At 43.9% G+C, this 21,434-nt stretch overlaps 2 protein-coding genes across 5 annotated transcripts in view; one reads left to right on the top strand and one right to left on the bottom strand.

Moving 5' to 3' along the window:
- sesn1 (sestrin 1) overlaps nucleotides 1–3,953 on the top strand; it is a 54,281-nt gene extending 50,328 nt beyond the window's left edge. For 2 of the 4 annotated variants that reach the window (XM_080490838.1, XM_080490840.1), the window contains 9 exons: nucleotides 276–341; nucleotides 438–638; nucleotides 726–908; nucleotides 1,166–1,402; nucleotides 1,595–1,849; nucleotides 1,939–2,003; nucleotides 2,091–2,129; nucleotides 2,224–2,368; nucleotides 2,464–3,953. In XM_080490838.1, coding sequence (XP_080346964.1) covers nucleotides 276–341; nucleotides 438–638; nucleotides 726–908; nucleotides 1,166–1,402; nucleotides 1,595–1,849; nucleotides 1,939–2,003; nucleotides 2,091–2,129; nucleotides 2,224–2,368; nucleotides 2,464–2,550 — 1,278 coding nt within the window. In that variant the 3' untranslated portion in view covers nucleotides 2,551–3,953. Of the gene's footprint in view, nucleotides 1–275; nucleotides 342–437; nucleotides 639–725; nucleotides 909–1,165; nucleotides 1,403–1,594; nucleotides 1,850–1,938; nucleotides 2,130–2,223; nucleotides 2,369–2,463 lie in introns of all 4 variants that reach the window. The other 2 variants (XM_080490837.1, XM_080490839.1) reach the window with 1 other exon arrangement.
- Nucleotides 3,954–5,553: 1,600 nt separating this feature from the next.
- On the bottom strand, nucleotides 5,554–20,555 carry armc2 (armadillo repeat containing 2). The gene is made up of 18 exons (XM_080490543.1): nucleotides 20,397–20,555; nucleotides 19,093–19,316; nucleotides 18,935–19,007; nucleotides 18,461–18,626; nucleotides 17,839–17,965; nucleotides 15,272–15,339; nucleotides 14,480–14,572; nucleotides 13,246–13,430; nucleotides 13,052–13,154; nucleotides 12,677–12,891; nucleotides 11,837–11,982; nucleotides 10,841–10,940; nucleotides 9,351–9,687; nucleotides 8,089–8,211; nucleotides 7,592–7,705; nucleotides 7,297–7,429; nucleotides 6,791–6,945; nucleotides 5,554–6,590 (listed from the first exon to the last, which is right to left on the bottom strand). The coding sequence occupies exons 2-18, from the start codon at nucleotides 19,299–19,301 to the stop codon at nucleotides 6,457–6,459; spliced, it is 2,481 nt and encodes an 826-aa protein (XP_080346669.1). The 5' UTR covers nucleotides 19,302–19,316; nucleotides 20,397–20,555; the 3' UTR covers nucleotides 5,554–6,456.
- Nucleotides 20,556–21,434: the final 879 nt, after the last annotated feature.

The raw sequence follows: 21,434 nt of genomic DNA, 5'->3' as shown, positions 1-21,434 counted from the left end.
TGAGGTGGATGCGTGTGACAGTGAATGTCTCATTCATTATGAATGATCTGAGTTTAATTTTGGTTTTGCTCAACAGTTTTATGCTCCTAGAATGACTCGTCTTTTCTCAATATTCTCTTTCATACACCTGATTTATTTATTTTTTGTTGTTTTCTTAACGTGTCATACAAAATGATGTCTAGCACAGAACGGACCGCATTGCTCTAAATGTTTTTTGGCCTTCATGTGGGATTTAAAAAGCACCATTTTCTCTCTTGTATTTCTTTGTAACACAGGACTTGGGAGTAAGGATCCCAAGACCTCTGGGCAACGGACCAAGCAGATTTATCCCTGAAAAAGAGGTATGAGGCAATTTATAATCTCAACTGTTCCAACACATACTGTTTGCAGGATCTAAGCTGTTTTTCTATTTTTTTGTATTTATTTTTTTAATAAAGATTCTTCAAGTAAGTAAAGTGGACGCCCGGACACGGTCAATATTTGAGGATGCGTTTGCAGCCCTCGGTCGTCTGGACAACATTTCCCTCGTGATGGGCTTCCACCCACAGTATCTGGAGAGTTTTCTCCGCACGCAGCACTACCTGCTACAGATGGATGGACCCCTGGCTTTGCACTACCGACACTACATCGGCATCATGGTAGGGCCGCATCCAGCCTGTGAACTCTGAACGGCAAGTGGGACTTCTTGTCCAGTTGTTAAATGTCTTTGTGGTGCGACTCTGCAGGCGGCAGCTCGACATCAGTGTTCCTACTTGGTCAACCTGCACGTGAACGACTTCCTCCAGGTCGGGGGGGATCCCAAGTGGTTGAACGGCCTTGATGAAGCCCCCCACAAGCTGCAGCAGATCGGAGAGCTCAACAAAATCCTGGCCCACCGGCCTTGGCTCCTCACCAAGGAACACATCGAGGTGAGAGGACGGGGCATTTGGCTCGGGGGGTGGATGTGGTGGAGAGATGTGTGATGTAACCGGCTGAGATCATGGGTGGAGGCTGGAGAGCAGCCGTATGAAGTGGAAACATGTGAGAGGTGTAGTGACAACTCGGGGCGAGAAAAGAAAGCGAGATTCCAAGTTGGATTTGGAGGATGAAAACACATTTTCCCTCCTTTGAGAAGGTTGTGACAATAAAGTCATGATCCGGCTTTAACGGGCGTCTTCTTTTCCAGGGCCTCCTGAAGGCCGAGGAGCACAGCTGGTCGCTGGCAGAGCTGATACACGCCGTGGTCCTCCTCACGCACTACCACTCCCTCGCCTCGTTCACCTTCGGCTGCGGCATCGCCCCCGAGATCCACTGCGATGGCGGACACACGTTCAGACCCCCCTCCCTCAGCCAGTACTGTGTGTGTGACATCGCCAACGGCAACGGCCACGCTAATCATCATGATGATTTGCTCGGCAACCAGGTGAGTGCTGACGGTGTGTGTGTGTGTATGTGCCGAGGATGAAAGTGAGAGCGTGGGAGGAATTTCTCATGACTGTGTGAAAGTTAAACCTCGGATGTAATCCCTGCATTTAGCATTCTGTGTGTGTGTGTGTGTGCGTGTCCTCTCGGAGGACTTTTAAATCTCAAACGAAGTTGCTTTGTGTGTCTGCAGGACATGTGTGGCGAGGTGGAGGTGCTCATGGAGAGGATGAAGCAGCTGCAGGAGTGCCGCGACGACGAGGAGGCCAGCCAGGAGGAGATGGCCACTCGCTTCGAGCGGGAGAAGACCGAGAGCATGCTGGTGGTCACGGCAGAGGACGAGGAGTGCGTCCCCTCCAGAGACATCTCCCGTCACTTTGAGGACCCCAGCTATGGCTACAAGGACTTCTCCAGGCGGGGGGAGCACGTGCCCACGTTTAGAGTGCAGGTAGGGATGGCAAGACGGTGTCTCGGCGTGGCGCGGCCCGGAACCGTCCTGTGCCAACTCGACTGATCTGCTGCGTTTGTTCACTGCAGGATTACAGCTGGGAGGACCACGGCTTCTCTCTGGTCAACCGACTGTATCCTGACGTCGGTCAGATGCTGGATGAGAAGTTTCAGATGGCCTACAACCTGACCTATAACACCATGGCCACGCACAAGGACGTGGACACCAGCATGCTGCGCAGGGCCATCTGGAACTACATCCACTGCATGTTTGGCATCAGGTTGGTCACGAGGCAATTTCCTGTCGAGATCTGTGCTGCTGCCTCCATTCCTGGCGTGTTCTCCTCATTAACGCCCCCCCCCTGTGCTCCTCAGGTATGATGACTACGATTACGGGGAGATAAACCAGCTTCTGGACCGTAGCTTTAAGATCTATATCAAGACTATGGTGTGTAGTCCTGAGAAGACCACCAAACGAATGTATGAGAGTTTCTGGAGGCAGTTTCAGCACTCCGAGAAGGTGAGAACGATTTCTCATTTCTTCTCCATTTGGTCTGTGAGGTCCCATTTTTAATTCAATGTCCTGAAAACGTTTCCCTCTGCTTTCACCCACAGGTCCACGTTAATCTGCTTCTTATGGAAGCACGGATGCAAGCAGAACTGTTATACGCTCTGAGAGCGATCACCCGCTACATGACATGAAGTGCTTTTGGCGTTGTTATCGTTGTCTTTTTACTGTTGTTGTTCTTGCTCGTTATGGGACACTTAAAAAAAAAAAATAAAATAAAAAAGGGGGGGGGGGGGATTTGAGGAAAATATGGAAGAGAGGCTCTGGGTTGTGACTGACCTTGTTGTTTGGATGTTCAGAAGAGGATCAGAACAAACGGAAAACATGAAAATAAATCGGTTCCTGATGGAGAACACGCATCTCAAACTACAAGTGGAAGCACAGACTCAGATGTTTGTGTTGCCATGCAGTGCCAAAACTGACCAAGAGAGGGCAGGCTGGGGAAAGAGCTCCTGCTGGGGAGTTTGTGCCGGGCCTGAGCACTGACACCGGAGGCATTCAGGACTACGTTTCAGTATTCCAGCATGCAGCACGTGGGTTGCCAATCTCTTCTGCTTCGTGACAGAGCGAAGACCCCGAGAAACTCCCCCAGAATGAAAGCTGTGCCGCCTGCACACCCATTCTGTCATCACTGTTTTGTTTGTTTGGTTACTTTAATGTCTTTTTATTGCTTTTTTTTTTTTTTTTGTATTATAAGAGGTGGATGTTGTCGACGTGGTCGCTGTCGGTGGTAACTGGAGACGAAAGCGTTAACTTTTGGGCAGTGTTTTTTTTTTTTTTTTATATAAATATACGTGTGCCTGAACTATCCAGCACAGTGTGCATAACGTGCTGATGCTGCTGCTCCCATGTTGTATTCAGGGGTCATATTGACCTCACCCCAAACACCCCCCTCACCCAATTCCACCCCATTAACGTAATCCCCTGTCCATTAGAAGTTCACTGCATTACCTCCCCTGCACTCGTCCCTGCCCCTCACCCCAAATCTCAAATGTCAATGTAAGCTAATCCGAGGAGAGAAGTGGAGGAAGACTCAAAAGAACACTGTCTGAGCCCTTTTTTTTTTATTCTTTTTTTCTTTTATAAGTTGGACTGTACCTGTGTGAATGTGTTCATGGTGACTGAGGAATGAATGTTTGTGTGCATTTCACAGAAATGACCGAAATGAAAAGTAAAAAAAAAAATTTTTTTTTCCGGAATTTCATGTGTGAAAAGATTAAAAAAAAAAAGAAAAAGAAAAAGCAGGAAAAAAAAGCGAGGCACTTGCTTCTGCTGTAGCTCTGTTATTGTGAGGTAACTATCATTTGTTGATGTTGTTGTTGTTGTCTTTATTTTCTGGTAATGGGAAATGTAAAAGAAAAAGAAAAGCTAATCAAAAAGAAAGTTAGAAACCAGGTTTTCCAGGAGGGATTTGCTTCCGGTTGCCCCTAACCACACCGTATCTGTCTTCCGCTTATCCCAGCTGCCTGGTTGCCCTAACACTTTTCAAAGCTTTGGATTGTGAATTTTTACCAGTAAACAAATACCTCTTCTGTTTTATTTTTGTTTTTGTTTTGTTTTTTCTCTTTATGAAACATTTAAGAAGTGCTCTTTGGTGAGCAGAGACTCTTCTCGGGGGTCCCGGCAGCCCCACACAGGGCCGACAGCGGTCGATTCGCTTTCGAACGCAAAAGGTTGTAGCTGTGCTTATTTCCCCTCTAGGGGGCGGGGGGAGGGGGGAGAGTCTAACCAGTGCAAAAGCAGCTTTTTTTGAAAAATTTTAAACAGAGGCGTGAAATCCCACTGTTTTAAAAAAAAATTTTTTGTTTACTAAAATCAGTAAAGTACTGCATTCTTCTCAAGGTGGATGGAGAGAATCTAGAGTGATGACTGAGGAGGAAGAGGAGATACTGGAATGGTACATTTGGAAGTGGTTTGAGAGGAATAGGAGGATTTTTCTTTTTCAAACTTCTGACTGATGTCAGTTACTGACACTTTCTATATAAAAAAAAAAATATTAAAATGATGGAAAAAAAAAAAAATAATAAACCCAATAAGGACTTGTGTATCATTTGTAGTTTTCTTTTAAACCATCTTTAATCTTACTGCTTCGTCGAAGAGATTGTACGAGATGTGGCGAGACCAAACACAATTCAGGAATCGAAGCAGTCGTAGCACAATCGCCATCAGCTCACTTCTCGCCACTCAGTTGCACAAGAATAAGGCGTCAAATATCCCAGGTTGATTAGCGAGCGTGTCCTGGTGCTGTTATGCAAAAGACGTGCAGTTTTTTTCCCAGCTCAGCTCTTTGAACATAAAAGCTGAACTGGGTGGCGGTTCAGTCTGTGGACGGTCCAGAACCGGGACGTTCATGTGAACTTTACTGTCCGCGAATCAGAACTCGCAGGGAACCAGGCAACGGTCCCTTCTTCTTCTGCCGTGTGGTTGAGAGTCGAGTTTCTCTTTGCTCCTGAGCTACACTCGGAACGAGATAAGAGGAAGAGGGGATTTCCTACAGAACATCTTACCTCACTGTCCCGTCTGACTCCCTTGTCACACCTGACTGTCTCACTTTCCAGATGCGGCTGGTCACCAGTCCAAACTTCAGGGTGTTTCCCATTTGAGGCCACAGAAGCCTGGCTTTGTTTTTTGGGGGGGGGGGTTGTTTCAATACACAGATCACCAGCAGGCCCTCAGTGTTATCCCCGCTGACCAATCGCCTCACATTTCAGTGGCCAGACCCACACTATAAGAGTAACATCGATGTCGACCGTTTTGTCATTTCACCCGAAGGAATTCTGTGCTCAGAACAAGTTTTGTTGTCAACTCTGGCTAAAGAGTTGTGTAGGGTTTTTTTTTTTTTTTTTTTTAAACTTTGACTTGTCTTGTGGTTGTTTGAGGTCACTATGTGAAAACTGGGGAGAATGACACCGTGGGTTTTTACATTAAGTGCCGTTTTTGATTTGTTTCAATGTAATGATGATGTGATTTTGAAATGCTGTACTTTAGGCTATTTGGTGTAACTTGTAAGCACTGCCTGGCCCCATATCTGTGTAACAATAAAGCCTTGGAGAAGCAAAAAAATAAGAAAAGAATCCCCAATGTTTTTCTACTTTATTCTGATGTGTGTCGTCAATAAGTTCAAACTCCACACAATCCACAGACAATAAAAGATTTAATTATGAGATAAATTCCAAGTTGGTCAACAGTTTTTCAGATTATAGTATCATAAAAGTATCTTTACAGTACAGCGTTCATACTGTGCAAGTCAGTTACATAAATGTGCATGAAGCTTGGGTAAAGTACATTTCCAGATATCCAAGTTGAAAGCTTTATGGGACCGAAAATTAAAGTGCATGACAAAGGTACAGAACAATAAAAAAAAAAAGTATATTTAGTTCTCTTACAGTGTTCACCACAACAAGTTAATGTAACTTGAACCCTAGACCTGCCGAGGTATTACACCTGATGACCTTCCGGCCACGTCCGGGATCCGAACCAGGGTCCCGACACTCGAGGTCAACCCTTAACCCACTGAACTACAACCAAAATAAAAAAACAAAGAAGGCTCCTGGTAATAAGACACACAGTGGCTGACTGGAGACATGAGAATAGCAGATAAAGTAGAAAGACAGAGTTTCCCATTCTCACATATTTCTTGACAGTTCAAGTTCAGTCTACCTCTTCTATTCTACATAACTACCTGTATTTTTCATTCAAACTGAAATCTATTTTTTAACGTGACTTCATGTGCAGGCTTTAAAAGCGGCTGTGAAAACGTTTGTAACTTCATCCTCTGTGGGAAAAAAAAGCAGCAGCTGCAGCCTGTTTGGAGTGCTCGGTCATGAGGAGGCAGACTGATCATATTCAGAGGATTATAGTGCAGGAGGTGGCTAATGAGCTTCTGTGGGAATTCACATGCGTTTTTTTTTTTCTTTTTTTTTTCTTTCTGCTTCTACTTACTGCTCATCGCTGAAGTTTCTCCGAGCTGATATGAATCCAGTCTGGCCACATGACGTGTGTGTTTCAACTTTCATGTTTAACCCAAACCTTTCTGTGTCTCAGGGAGTCGAGTTGGGAGTCCGGAGTACCTTCATCAGTTTTTGAGCAACAGGTACAAACTGTGCCTCCCAGCATGCTCTGTGGTAATCCCTGGCATCTTCATTCTCTGTCCACTTCAGAGCCTCCTCTTCATCTGAAGAACAAGTTGAGAAGAGCATGACAGAGGTCAGTGAAGGGGTTTGGATCTGTTTTGAAATCTTTTTAATGACAAGCTATGTGTTCTAAGGCGGCTCCGGAGGTGTTACATTTATGATAGTGGAATACATATAACCCCCTCACACCCAACATGTTTATGCCCACCTTTGGTACGTAAGGATTATCAACAACACCAACCTAAGTACGTAATGAGGACCTCCAGCAGCGAGTTTCTCTCATGAGGGCCCAACAGATTCCCTGAGCTGCTGCCAATCAGGTTCCACAAGGCCTGACAGATCTGGCCCCCCAGCTGCCAATCGCCTGGTCCGAAGTCTCTGAGACAGTCCAACAGCCTGGAGACACACACACACACACACACACACACACACACACACACACACACACACACACACACACACACACACACACACACACACACACACACACACACACACACACACATCATATGACTGAAAGGGTTTCACATGACCGCCGGGTCTGAAAATATTACCTTCACTTCAGTGGACCAACTTCTCAAAGAGTGAGAGGATTTCAGCGCAGACACCAGAGAATCACATGGAACCAGACTGTATTGTACATTTTGTGTCATCAATATGTTGCAGTTCTTTTTTTTTTTTTTAATGCAGTTGCAGTGTGTGCTGAATATTCATGGTATCTAACTAATAATATTCAGAGGTCGTTACTTGGCAGAGGTCCCCTCCTGGGCGAGACAGACCCGGTTGGGGGGGTCCACAGCCAGGTTGATGAGGACCCCACAGGCAGAGAAACACATCTCGCTGCTCTTTGAGTCGAGCAGCGTCACCACAAACTGGTGCACTGAGGAGGAGAGAGAGAAAGGTGAAGGAGTGAGGGGGCCGATGAAGACCGACGGAAGAGCTGCTCACAGCTGAGTCAGCAGGATTCCTCACACTGACTGTACTTGTCATGGAAAACATGCAAACTCAATACAGAACGGACCCCTCTGGGATTGATATGTACCTTTGTTTTGTATGATGAAGTCCCTCACATTCTTGGACTGTGACAGGTTTCCATAGACCCGGGTGGCCTCAAGCATGGCCTCCAAACTGGAGCTGAGCATCAACTTCAGCATCACTGGAACAAAATGAAGGGAGGGAGCCATTTCCTATTAGTTTGAAGTTGTTACAACCCTCCATAACATTAGGGCTAAACCAATGGATTTGGAAGGGGTGACACACAAAGGTCAATGGTTTGTGTATTAAACTGTGTTACAGATGTAAAAAGACAAACAACTGAATAGAAAACAAAATGTGATTTCATAGTACAGGCAAAATAGTTAACATTTTTCCATAATTATGATGTTTTTGACAAAAAAAACAAATAGTTGTTGAAAGTAAATCACTGGTGTTGACAAGAACATCGATATCATAACCTTATTTCAGAGAAATGCCTGGTTTTCAATCTTCACTTTGGTAAAAGAGACTTTTTCAGACAAGCTTTAAGCCTTTTGGTCTTACACTTTGCGATGTTGACTTCATTGCGCCAGATGGAGGAGTGTTCTTCCTGGTAGAAGGACAGGTTGTTGATGGCTGCGGCCACATTCACCAACAACTCCTCGCTCTCCTGCACTGACCTCAACTCTGTCAACAAACACACAAGCACCGGTGTACGCGCGCACCAGGAAAGCGAGACGCAGAATAATCCGGAACAGGTGTGACATTTGCTGATTTGGGTGAAGTGAAGCATCTATAGCGCTGTTCACCAGCTAATTGTGGAAGGTGAAAGTAATATCAAGAACAGAGCTTTCAAGACGTGATTAGATGAGCTCTGGTTAATGTCCTGTTGCAGGGCGTTTGGTCATGAGGTGGCACACACAGGTCACGGTGACCCGGTCCAACCAGTTATGAAACTGTGAGCAGCTTGGAAACGAAGCCCGTTCCTGATATAGCAGCAGATGTCGCGCGCTTGATCGTAAATCGCGGATGTTGTGGTTGCGCCGTCGAGCGGTGCCTGTGTCACACTGAATTTAGCCTCTGATTTCTGATGGGAAATGCTCCGTTGTTGCACCCGGCGGCTCTGTAACGGAAAAAAGCCTGGCGTGTCACGAAGTTGATCAAAACAGGACATCAATCAGCCAAACCCTCACTTGCATTGTCATACTAACTGTAATCGTCTTCATCCTCTTTCTGTCCACATGGTTTACTTACGGTGTTACCTACTGACACACCCAACTTTGTCTTTAAATCTTTGCCCTTTTCACTAGTTTGACCTCTGTCTTGTTTATTTACTCCTTTCTCCAAAATGCCATAAGGTGCGTGTGGGTGGCAGACAGCCAAGCAGAAAGTTCAGCATCCACCCATGTCTCAGTTCAACCTGTTCTGAAACACAGGACATGCAAACCACGGCGGTTGTGAGATGTGACAGAACATCCTGCTCTGCAAAGTGTTTCGGTCTGTGAGACAAAATAACAAAACAAAACAAAACAAACAAAATGTACAAAAAAAAAAAAAAGGATGCACTGCATATTGAGATTAAAAGAAGCACAGACCAATGATGAGTGTGGTTTCCACTCATGTTTTGTTCCCAGCACAAGGGAAGTGGCTGACTGCCTCCAATATGGCTGCTGTTCTTATAAAGTAGCATACAAGCTATTTTTAACCTTATTATTTCTCACACAGCCTTTCTTACTTCGGAGCCTTTGTATCAAAAATGAAGAGCAATTCCTTCAAGCTCACTACTTGTTATGTCCTGATGATTTTGCCTCCATCTGCTCACTCACCGAGCGTCTCCATCAGGAGCTCAATGCAGGTTGCGTCTGTAGCCAGTGATGGACCTACAGTGGGGTGGATGCACATGTTAGCCAGCACCCTGACCAGCTTCACCAGCACGTCATCTGCCTCCTGTGCAGATGCAGCAAGAGCGGGATCCCCTCGGTGGGCAGGGGCGTCTTTCTGCAGAGCGGCCTCCTTCTGCATTGGCACGTCGTTTTGCTGGTAATGCTTGTAGAGTTGGATCAGTGTGTCCACACACCCGTCGCATTGGAAGAGCTGCTGCCGAGGCTCGCCGCCATTAGCGGTGAAGTTTCCCAGGGTGAAGAGAAGGCGCACAACGAGGTCCTGTGGAAGAGCAGAGGAGATCAGGGATTCAATCTGACGCAGAACCAGATTCTGAAATGAAAATAACATGAAAACTCTGTGAGTGTGTGTGTGTGTGTGTGTGTGTTATAAGAGATCACAGTGACCTTCCCTTTTGGTCACTGACCGATTGAATGTAATCAGTTCATCGGAGTGAGAGAGACAATGTGTGTAGAAGTTGAATAAATTCCTGCACTTTGTTTGGGAAATGCTGCATTTACAAGAATGGAGACTCATCCAGCTTCCCAGAGGCCAAGCTGATCCTTTTCAAATATTTTGTTCCGTCAAGTCAACAGTGTGAAAAAAACAAAACAAATATTATTTTCCGTCGAACACCTTAGAGTATGAGCTCTAACAATATTATGACAGTCTGTCCAAAACAAAGGCAAGTCGACTACAATGAGTAAATAGATGAAAAAGAGACCTTTACCACTGTGAACGAGATTCGAAAGACACTTGAATCACTTGTTACACTGTGAGCCTGCAATCTAAACCAGGGAGATGTTTTGCTGAGGTTTGTAACAAAATCCTTTTTAAAAGAAGTCATCACACACCTGGAAGAAAACGCAACACTATATTAGAGTGGCATGACATGACCTGCAGGGGAAGAACATGTATTAGTGTCACTGGGTGTTAGGACAGGACGGGTTGTCCCAGAACCATTGCATGTCTCTGGAGAGAGTGTGTGTATTTGTAGGCGTGGGTGTTCGTTCCATATTAGATTCATAACACGTCTTTTAAGTCTGATCAACAAGGGTACCCCCCTTTTTTCCTACAGCTCCTCCCCCTCTCTCTGCCTCTCCGCCCCTCCAACTCTGTGTCACCTCCATTAACTCAGGCTTAAACTCTATATTTTTTCCTTTTCTCTCCTCCCACCCACCCTCCGTCTTTCCCTGACTAGCTGAGCCCTTCCTGGGATGATTAAATGTCAAAACAAAATGCACCCAGTAGAGCCAAAGAGACCGATGGTACGTGTAGATAGACGCAGTGTCCCATCAATGTGTTTAGACTTCAAGTCTGTAAACAACTAATGCTGAAAGCATCCATGGCGCTGGATATACACCATGGATGCTTTTTGTTTCTTGTGTAGACACAAAGATTCACAGAAACGTCGTGGGGAGGCTGGTGGACTCACCTGCTTTTGGTGATGTTTGCTCAGCAGTTCTAAAAATAGCCGGTAGCAGTCGGGGGTCTGGGCCAGAGCCAGGCGACACTCAGAGTAAGAAGAGAGTTTACTGAGGGAGAGAGAACAACAAATACCGATGAGAAGTCCTGCTCTGCCAGGATGACTAAATACGGTGCGATTCAGCACGGGCAATAATTACGAGGGTCCAGGCTTGGGCATGATTTTAATGATCCAGGACCCAAATAAGCTTCGTCAGATATAAAACCTGGGGAAATTGCATTTTAATGCGACATTTAGCACACTAAGGTAAGTTAAGGAGCAGGTAAAACTGAAGAAACTCATTTGTGTTGTTGCTCTCTCTCTGGTGCTGGTATGTCAGCAGTTGGCTATTGAGCCTCTATTGACAAGAGTACACCTGGTAAATATTGCAGCACAAGCACCTTTTTCAAGGACTAACATATAGCATTCAAACCACAAGCCAGTTTAGTCTGGAAACACTGATGAGACTATACAGTAAGTAATCTTGTGTTTGTCTTAAGGTCTGTTTGGTTTTCACATAGTTTGACTGTTCAGCTCTAGGCTGTGTTTGGACTCTGTTTTCCACTTTATGAGTTCAATCATTATCATCACTTTTTGTTCTTTTTGTTCCCGTTTCTGAGCCTTTTTTTCCCCTCAGATCTTTGACCCTGAGAGAACTTCCCTCCACAAATGCTGTAGAGAATAATGTATGGGGATACACTGATGCGTGAAAGAACAGCACAACTGCAAATGGTTGTAACAAAAGGACTGTTTATGTGCTGTTACTGACTGAAATAAAAAGATCTGGGTTCTATAATATTTTATAGAAAAAAAAAAATAAAAAGCGGCAGTAGAGGAAAAGAAACAGCAGGTGATGTGAGACACAATCATGAACTGCAAACAGTAATCATTTGTTATGATCCAGATTGTAACATTCACAGAAACCACAAGTGTTAATAACTATATATATAATGGAATGTGTTATACCTGAAAATCCGGGAAGTATTAGTGCAAATGTCTTGGTCATTACAATGTCGACGTAGCGTGATGCACAGCAATGGCAATACGGAGAAAGCAACAAAGAATGGCCGGGCGTCAGGGTGATCAGCAAGGTTCCTCAGGGTCGCAGTCAGCTGCAAGGGTATAAAGATAAAGAGAGAAAACCTCCAGAGAAAGAGACCACACAACGAAGTAGGAGAAATACATGCTGCGCCAGAGCAGACTGTATTTAGGACAGAGGTGCATATCAGGGTTGTGTTGGCTGGCACACAAAGTCAGTAATTCGCTTGTTAGGGTTGGCTGGTGGCCTGCACCGGACGCTATACAGCAGGGTGACCGGAAACTTTTCAGTACTGAAATAAATCATTCTATCACAAGAGGGAAACGGTCATTTTCAGCACATAGCAGCAGTGGAAGTTCTGAAAAGTCACAGTGTCCCTGTTTCCCTCCCCTAATTGGATAGTGACTTGTATCAGATATCCAATGTGATTCAACGTGTTTGCGTAGGCCAGATTATGGGATTTGCAGCAATCACTTGGCGAGTCATGATGCAGGGCGTGTTTCAGACCAAAGTGCTCCGGCTCGCCAGGAACATTATGTTCATCGAGCAGCTCGTTTAACATAAACAAAAACTTTATTGTAATAGTGGGGAAACACAGACCAGCCAACACATACTTAACAATATAAGATTAACAATTAACTACTGACAGCGGATGACTTGGTGGTTTCTTTTGATGCAGCAGGTCACTGTTGAGGGCATTTGATTGTGAATATGTACATCAATCATTGTGAGCGGCAGTGATCAGGGGTATTGCATTTGTGACGCACCTGCACAAGGATATGTCCTGCTACAGTGACGTGCGTGTCTTCTACATCGCAGAGCTTCTGGAGGAATTTCTGAGTCGCGCCGATACAGTTCTTTTCCAGCAACAGTCTGAGGAGGACTGCGTTTCCTGAGAGAAACTTTAGTGTACCAACACAGTACAGCAGAGCTTCTCCAGACGAGGACACTTCCTCTCTGCTCAGCACAGCCAGCAACAGATCTAAAGACAGAAACGAAATGCCAACCGTTGTTATAATCTAGAAAGCACATACTTCATATTGAATATCAGTAAAAACAGAATAAAACTGACAAAATATAGCCCGTAAGCAACCATACTAGGGAACATAAAGCAGAAAACCACTGGACTATGTCACTCTGACCGATGATGGAGTTCTTCTGGAAGAAGATGTCGTTGTTTTCGTTTCGGCTGATCTGGAAGACGAGCTTACAGATGTTGAGGAGGTTGTTTTCACTGACATACAGCTGGAGGAAAAAAAACAAAAGCCAATATACTACTGCATGCTGACACAGGCTGCCACTCAGGCGCGCACCTGCAAACTCACAGACAACTCACAGCAAGGCAAAGCCTGGCGACGTGAAGGTTGAGCTGGACAGAGTTGAGGTCGATGAGGCGGAACAGTGTTCGAAGTATCCCTGACCTCCTCTTACAGCGTCGGCCGAGCATGTCCGCTTTTGCCAGAGTGCCGTGGAGCTCGTCACATAAATCACACAGGCGGTCGACCGAGCCCTCAGAAATGCCTGGCAATGACGCAAAGCACATATATTGCAAAGGAATTCTCTGATGTTCAGGACAAACTCTCAAAAACTCCCAAAGAAAGCAAACATCCCTGAATGAAAACACCCACTGTGTGTGTTGGCAAGTCGTATAGTCGCATACATAGAGATGAGTGATGTTTGGTGCATGTTGTGGTGTGTGTGTGTGTGCATGTGTGTGAAATGAGTGTATGAGGCATATGGGACCAGGGGGTTAACTTTTCAAACATCAATATTACATTGGTCATCATCTTTCCTCCTCCAGGAATCAGCTTTTAGTCTCAAATGATTAAATGCCGGAGAACAATTCTTCAACAGGCAGCTTCCCTCTTGATGCAGAGGAAGAAAAAGGGTGGAGCCATTTCCTTGTTTTTGAGGTAAAATAAATGTTTTCCCTGCATAAATAACAAGGTTTGGCCATTTTCTTTTTTTCTTTTTTTTTTTTCCCAAAAGGTCGAATGCAAGTCTCACACTCAACATTTCACTGCAATTTCTCACAGAAACTGAAGGGTGTTTTATGCATGAGCCAGAAGGCTCTGGGTACAATAAATATTTTATATTTATCTTTCAAATGAATTTTCCATTAAATTTGCAGAGTGCTAAAATATTTACAGCCATAGATTTCATTTCTTGGCTGTCAGACTGCAGTTTCAGGCTAAGACAATTCTGAGTACATGCCAAACACAACTCTGTTTTGTTTTTCTTTCTTGGGACAGTGAAATAACAGGGCTTTCTCAATTTGTTGAAAATGTGATTCTATGCATAATTATCTGCTACTGCTGAAAAGTATGTTTCTCATGGTGCTCATGAAAATTGAATGTAAGAAGGAAACGCAAGAATGGAGTGATAATTCTAGAGGCTTAGCTCTGATACAACTTCTAGAATCAGCCAAACACAAAACGTATGCCTGGCTTTGCAAACCTCCCTAAAAGCCCAAAAGAAAAACACATTTGAAGTAATTCAATTCATTTGCTGGATGTATATCAAGTCTTATGCTTTTTATTGGAGTTATCTTGTAGTTTTAGCCACAGTACCTGCAGCCACACTTTCTAGTTGTTGAAGAAGAGGCAGGACGAGAGAATCTGGATCCTTGTCAGTGCTTGTGGCGCTATCTCCATACCCCTGCCCTGAAATGTGCAGAGAGATTTGCAGTTAGCCAATTAACACCTCCGAACTCTGGAGCGGCAAGCGAGGTTCACAAGTTCACTGCCCTAAAATAAAACAGCAGGAAGTTTGATGGCACGGTATAAAGTCACAGCTCAACTTCCGACCATTTTCCTCTTTCGTCAATGTGAAACAGTCTGCATGTGTGCATGTGCAACAAAAACACATCTATCTGTGTGTGTGTGGTGTGTGTGTGTGTGTGTGTGTGTGTGTGTGTGTGTGTGTGTGTGTGTTTGCTCATGCAAATACAGGCCAAATACAGAGAATTTGCATACCATACTGCATGTTCGACGTGATGCAGGAAACTGTGGTCGCACACACCAACAGCTCCCTCGGCTATTGGCTGCCTGCCTCAAATGGTGGAAATTCGGCCCTTAGCGACAATGCCTCGATCAAAGTTTGACACGGAGCAAGTATTGCTCAGAGAGCGATAGAGGATGAGAGAGCTGTGCCTGCATCGCTGATTAAAAACATTTCTGAGCTCAAGACTAAATGCTGTATCTTATATTTTGGCATGTATATATTCATCTGACCTTAGGTCATTTAGAAAATAGGTGAGTGGATAAGTTGCACTGTGACAGAGGAAACTTGCAAGAGCATTTCTATATCTAGATGTGGTCCCAAAAGAACAGTTTGTCTTCATTGAGTATTTCTGAACAAACCTGTTCTTTGCTCCACTCTGCAGTCTGTGGGCCTGTCTCCTGAGTCAACGCTGGACTGTGCAATAGTACTGCAGGTACAAAGAGACATAAAAACACCTCGCTGACTGACTAGTTCGTTAGACACAAAAACATACAGAATCTGGTTGTATTAGGCTGACAAGACATGGTATATGTGTCTTATATTCTTGGGAGCTCAACTGGTACAAAAAACTTGAGTTAAAATATACATTTACATTCAATACACACTTTACTGAGATCAGTCCTACTGCGTCTGTCTCTTCAAAGCTGCTGACCTTTTCCAAAACATGCCACTAGATGTCGCTGGTGCTGCAGAGGAAGAGGTGCAGCTCTTCATTTACATAATCAGATACTGTACATGTGTCTGTCTGGCAGTTGTCTGTTTTTAAATTTTAAAACTCTGTGTGTGTGTGTGTGTGTGTGTGTGTGTGTGTGTGTGTGTGTGTGTGTGTGTGTGTGTGTGTGTGTGTTCCTGAGGAACTCTGGTCCTAGCTTTGTGGGCAGTCTGGGTAAAGCTTTACATGCTTTGTCACTGTGAGCTGTCCCTCTCCACGGCCTCGGCGCCTCTCTCCAGTAGCCGTAAAACGAAATGGTATAGAACAACATGCCCGGATGTCAGGCTGTGCTGTGTCGTGGCTTGCCCCCCCCCCCCCCCCCCCCCCCCCCCCAGCATGTCACTCTAAACTCTCACTCCCTGCATTTCAAGTCTGTACAACTCCACTGACACGCAACAATATTGACACCAGTAAATTCTACGAAATGTGACAGGTGGTGTGTCTTGTGACTAATTACTACGCGACCAGCTGTGAAAATAGTTCCTATTAAATACAGATGAACATGTTGAGTCATGCTTATCACGTCTGCAAATGTCAATTTACGACACAAATCTCACACAGAAGCTGTGTTGACTATTAGAACAGAAACTGAACTCTTAGGATGATTTATGACCTCATGTTATGAAACAAGAATCGGCTGAGTTTTACGGGAGCATTGCCACACAATGTGTAGCTGATGTTGCTAATAAAGTAGGCTCATGAGCAGAGTTGCAGCAGGCAGTGTTGGCTGAAACATGCTGCAGTGGATGTCAGAAGGCTTTTGCTTTGTATGATAGCATTAAGGGTCTGATAATAAAGGCTCTTTGTGGGATTCTGCATTCTCCGAGACATGACCTCATCCCCATCTTCGGCCTGGCCAGTGCACTGCAGTCACAATACACACTTGCCTACCAGCCTTGCCCAGATGGGCATCCAAATCTAATAGAGAGCCATTTGGAGCTATAGAGCTTTGGCTTATTGGAGAATAGGAACCTGGTGTATGTGTAATCTCTCCTATCTTTATGTCTCGTCCAACTCATCATGTTAATCTGTCCTGTTGTGTCCGTTTCCATTTGCAGTTATTGTGCTTCTGGTTTGACTCTCTTGTCAAATGAACGCTTTACTTAGTTCCCTGCAAAACTGAAGAGCTGCACTTCAAACACCCCGAAGTGAAATGTTTAAAATGCACCCATGTAATGACGAAGGGACCCCAGTGAGGTCACCTGGGATTTTTCTTTGTCAGCAACAAGTCGTACAAACATTGCATGTCAGCTTGGCTTGTGAGTGAGGAGGCTGCACTGTGGACAACCGCCCCAGATTTCCTGTAAAAGTGTTTTATGGTCCACCCCCTCCTCAACGGCCCCAGCTGCTCCACCCAATCGATAGGCGGATGGATTGTAATGACAGCCCCTGACCTCATGCCCAGAGTTATGCCCCTCCTGCTGACACACAGCTGATGAGGTCGGCAGAAAGAAGCTGAGCTTTTAGCTTCTTTACACTGTGAAAGTGTAAAAGCTGACACATGATTGCGATGAGAGATAGAGGCTGTTTCATCCGGCGTGAAGCATGCCAAGATGCCGGATTCAACTGTGACCAAGATATAGTGTATAATAAAAAGGCAGGGGGCTTTACACTGGAGTTGAGTGTCCTCAGGCCAAGAATTTGTTCTGTACATTAGATTGTGACACCATTGCTGGAGTAACTATCTTCATATATGTAGCTGAAAAAGTAAATTAGTTGTGAATTAGAAGTAAAATTTATGTAATTATCATTTGGTGACTACCGAAGTTGCATCCTTTATACTTCAGGTGACTATACTTCAAAATAATTTTTGATGAGATCAGTATAATTTTATGTGAATGTTTAAATCCATCAATGGGAGCCTGGAAGCTCGATCACATTCAAACAATATCAGCCTTACAAAAGCATATGTGGCGTCAGTGTCTCTGCACAGTGCTCTGTTGTGAGCAGCATTAACAAGAAGCCTTAAAAAAAAGAATCAGTGAATTTGGCAACGGAGAGGCAGGATAGCAGGGAGTAAAATGGAGAAGAGTTTCATGAAAGGCGCAATCAACTCTATCTAGTAATGGCTACTCCCGCAACCTCGTACGCCAATAAATCTTCGACTCATTGTCACACTGTCGTTGCGGTCAAAGAGAGGGAGCGGGAGAGGGTGGGAGGGCAGACAGCGAAGGGCAGATCCTGCAAGTCACAGCAGAAGAACAAAAAGCGTACCTTCCACTCGCTGTTCTCTGAGGTTTGGGCTTGAGAGAACCGCGGTGAACTGCGGCGTGGTCTTCACTGGGAAGCTGCTTGGCTGACACCTGCTTTTGTCCCGGAGCTGAATTTAATCTCTGTGTCACTGAAAGCAATGAAAAGATGTGGCGAGAAGTTATTTATTGGTTATGGCTCCATGCTGTGGGACAAATTCGACTTATCTTCATCAGTGTCGGAATACAGCTGAGAGAATTCAGTCAATCTCCGTTATTGGTGGTATTGCTCTAAACTGCGGAGCGATTTTGCAGGAAAAGGTTTGTGTCCACTCTCTCTACCACAGAGAATGTAAATCAGGTAAAATGTCAGCATGTGAATGGCTCCATTCATTTGCATTTGAGAAAACTGGTTCAGCACTAATGTCTGCATAGAAGATTTACATTGATGAAATAAAGGCTGGGCTCTTTTCTTTATACATTTTGCAGCTATAAAACGTGCACAGTGTCTCCTGTTGTGTGCATTGTAGTGCAAATGGAACCTGTTTTTTTTTTTTTTTAAACCTTGCATACAATAATTGTTTAGTAATCCTGATAGATTTTACTGAAGCGGTTTCTTATTTTTTCCATGTGTTTTCCGTCCTCACCCTCTTTATTTCCTTCCACAGGTGGTAATGCAGTGAGGGACACAGTCCTGAGGAGGCGTGCCCGTGCTCGCGTCTGCCCCTTTCTTCCGTCCACCGGGCCAGAAGGAGGTTTGGGAACGGCCTTGAGCGGATCCTCTGCATTGCACAGGACTGGAAACTTTGGCTTCTGACACAATATAAAGACATTACCAGCACAAGATGGTTGAAGATTTATCCAGAGAGTGAATCACTTTAGAATATTGCTTCCTGCCTCTGAAATACTATATATCAGAATAATGGAACAGCGATCAAAAACAGATAAGCTGTCATCTTGCTTATAAGAACACATCAGTTAGCTGGTAAAGAGAGACGTCCCATATAGTCTCATTATCTATAAAACTGTTTTATACATATCTACGTTTGCTGCAAACAAAACCAACATCAGTCAGAAAACTTCACTGCAACAATGATGTGCAACGTGTGTTCATGACATACATGGTCCAGAGGTGAGAGGCGGATCCCAGAACCCGGCCTGGACTCTGGTGCATCAAAATGATGTGCATGAAGACTGCAAGGTGAACAACAGCTCTTATCACACTGAGTCTGAGATCTGACTGGCCTTAAGATGTATTCAGGTGGAATCTGTGGCACACCTGAAGGCAGATGGAGGCCTGTTGTCACAGTCTACTCGAATGGAGTTACTCCCAAAGAGTTGTCTCTGTTCAACCCTGGGGGTGAAAGGTCGTTGGGTAGATTGAACTCGCAGAGACTGTCTGGCCTCGTGGACTATCTCTGCACACGTTTTCCTCGGAGCGTTGCGTTGTGGGATTAAAGGGCTGCAAAGCTCCCGTTTCCTCGCCATAAAGGCCCTTTAGGCCTAAGAAACACAAAGCACAAGATACATATTCCAAAAAAAAAAAAGACTTATTGAGCTGCAAAGGATTATGCTCCAAAGCACTGTCCATTCATGCTCTGCAAATTCAAAAAGACAGAATTTTAAGAAATACATTTACAAAAACTCAATTGATTGACAGCTCTGAATATTTTACACCTGGAGTCAGAAGCAGAAATATCAAGAAGAAAGTTACTAAAAAGCTGCTGTTATTTAGAAGAATCATAGCTCAAAGCACAAAAACATTCCCATGAAGTGTCTGTAGTTATTACACATCATATCATTATTGCAACTTTCAACATCATCGCATGTTCACCAAATATTGTACAGTCTAAGTTATCATCTTTATTATTTTGTCAGTTATTTATATAATGTATAGAACACAAGAAAAAATACCCATGCAATGTCAGTAAAACATCTTTACTTACAACATTTAGAAATATGTAAGAATTATAATAGCATTTAATGCATTTTATTTTGTTTAGATTATTTCAGATGCGATTGCATAAATGGTGCCAATTCTGAGGCAATAATGCATGTTTTGATCTGCAAATAAACAAAAACGTCAGATGCATATAGTGAAATAAAACTCAGAAATGGATTATAGTATAGTATATATAAGTGTGAGACTGTTCAGACTGCTCTGCCCACCCAGACACTGACCCGTTATCATCTTGGATGAAATAGATGTGATAAATAAAAAATAAAAAATTCTATGGTTCATTCACTGGTATTAATAAGACCAAGAAAATAATGTGTTTTTAGGAATAACTGAAAGAAATTCCTTGGCGCGTTCACGCTCCGTCACCATGGTGATAAAAAGACGCAGCTCGGAAAAACAAACACAAGAAAACAAAATAACCCTGGCGAGGAGCAGGGGAAACTTGGGCTCTTATTTACACCGCTAAACACAGTTTAAACACTTTTTTATGTCGTTGAATGCGTCCAAACCTGACCAGAGTACGAGCCGCTCAGACACAGATTGAAACCGTTTGAATGAGACTCGGTCTGCGGAGTTGAACCGAAAATTAAACAAAAATGAACAAAACAAACAAAACAACTTACCGTTTACGGTCCAATGTGGGTGAAATATATCACTGCAGATGTTGGAGTGGTTTCACCCGAAAAAGAAAAGTCACGACACTCGAAACTTGTGGAAAAACCGAAGTTTACGAGCACGCAGAGACGGGTCTGTTGAGATCATGTGCACGAGCGTCAGTGAACGCGGCACGGTGACGCGCATTTGGTTTGTGTCGAGGGAGGGTGAAACAGACTTCAACTTAATTCAGAAATATTACAAGATTCTCAATGTGTTAATGGTTTCTTTTTAATCCGTCAATCTGTATAACATGTATAGATCATGTGCATAATGAACAACAAAGTAAAAAAAAATGAATTAAACGTAATCAAACATGCTTAATTGGCTTGTTACACCAGTGCATGTAAAACAATGAGCGACTCGCTGTAGACATTTTATTTATTTATTCCAAACTCAAACCGCCTGTTTTTTTTTTTTTTTTGGTGTCTTCCGTTTGCACCGACCACTTCCTGTCACGCACCTGGACAAACAAAGGTGAGATATTCATGCATTGCTTTTATGTTTAATGTTGATATTCGGAGCAGCGCGAGGTTCACTTTGGAGCATATTGAGTGACACTTTGAGCTCGAAACTTTCTCACATTAGAAACATTTAGTTTGGTTGTTTTATGTGACTGTAGCTCAGAAAGCTTCTTGCAAACTGTTGCTCCTATATTTAGATTTGTAGGGTGCAGATGTGGATGCAACAAATAAATACCAAGCTTCAGTATGTATTGCATACAAGGCATGGTTCGACAAACATGAAGGTAATATAGATTTTTTTAAATTTAGTTTAAGGATATTTTCAGTTTTAAAGTAATCTCGGACGCCATGCTACACAGCCATAATGAAGTTGACAGCAATAAAAACAGTTTAATGCCATACATGGCTGCATCATTTCACTTTAAAATGGCTTTAGACTGATGTGGTCACGTCACAGAAACTACCACGGCTATGTTACGTCCACGACCGATCAATTAAACTTTATTTATATTGCACCTTTGTACAGGTTGACACAGTTTATAA

Source organism: Lipophrys pholis (genome assembly GCF_963383615.2).
Source record: "Lipophrys pholis genome assembly, chromosome: 21".
In the NCBI taxonomy this organism is placed as follows: Eukaryota; Metazoa; Chordata; class Actinopteri; order Blenniiformes; family Blenniidae; genus Lipophrys; species Lipophrys pholis.
This window is presented reverse-complemented; position numbering and strand designations above follow the sequence as displayed.

What these genes read in the sequence shown, in the direction of transcription:
- armc2 (XM_080490543.1), bottom strand. Translation starts at nt 19,301, where the DNA reads ATGGCGAGGAAACGGGAGCTTTGCAGCCCTTTAATCCCACAACGCAAC. An exon ending in TGAAGTCAACATCGCAAAGT is followed by an intron (nt 7,706 to 8,088) that starts GTAAGACCAAAA and finishes ATTTTGTTCCAG; the next exon opens with TGATGCTGAAGTTGATGCTC. An exon ending in CTTCATCATACAAAACAAAG is followed by an intron (nt 7,430 to 7,591) that starts GTACATATCAAT and finishes TCTCCTCCTCAG; the next exon opens with TGCACCAGTTTGTGGTGACG.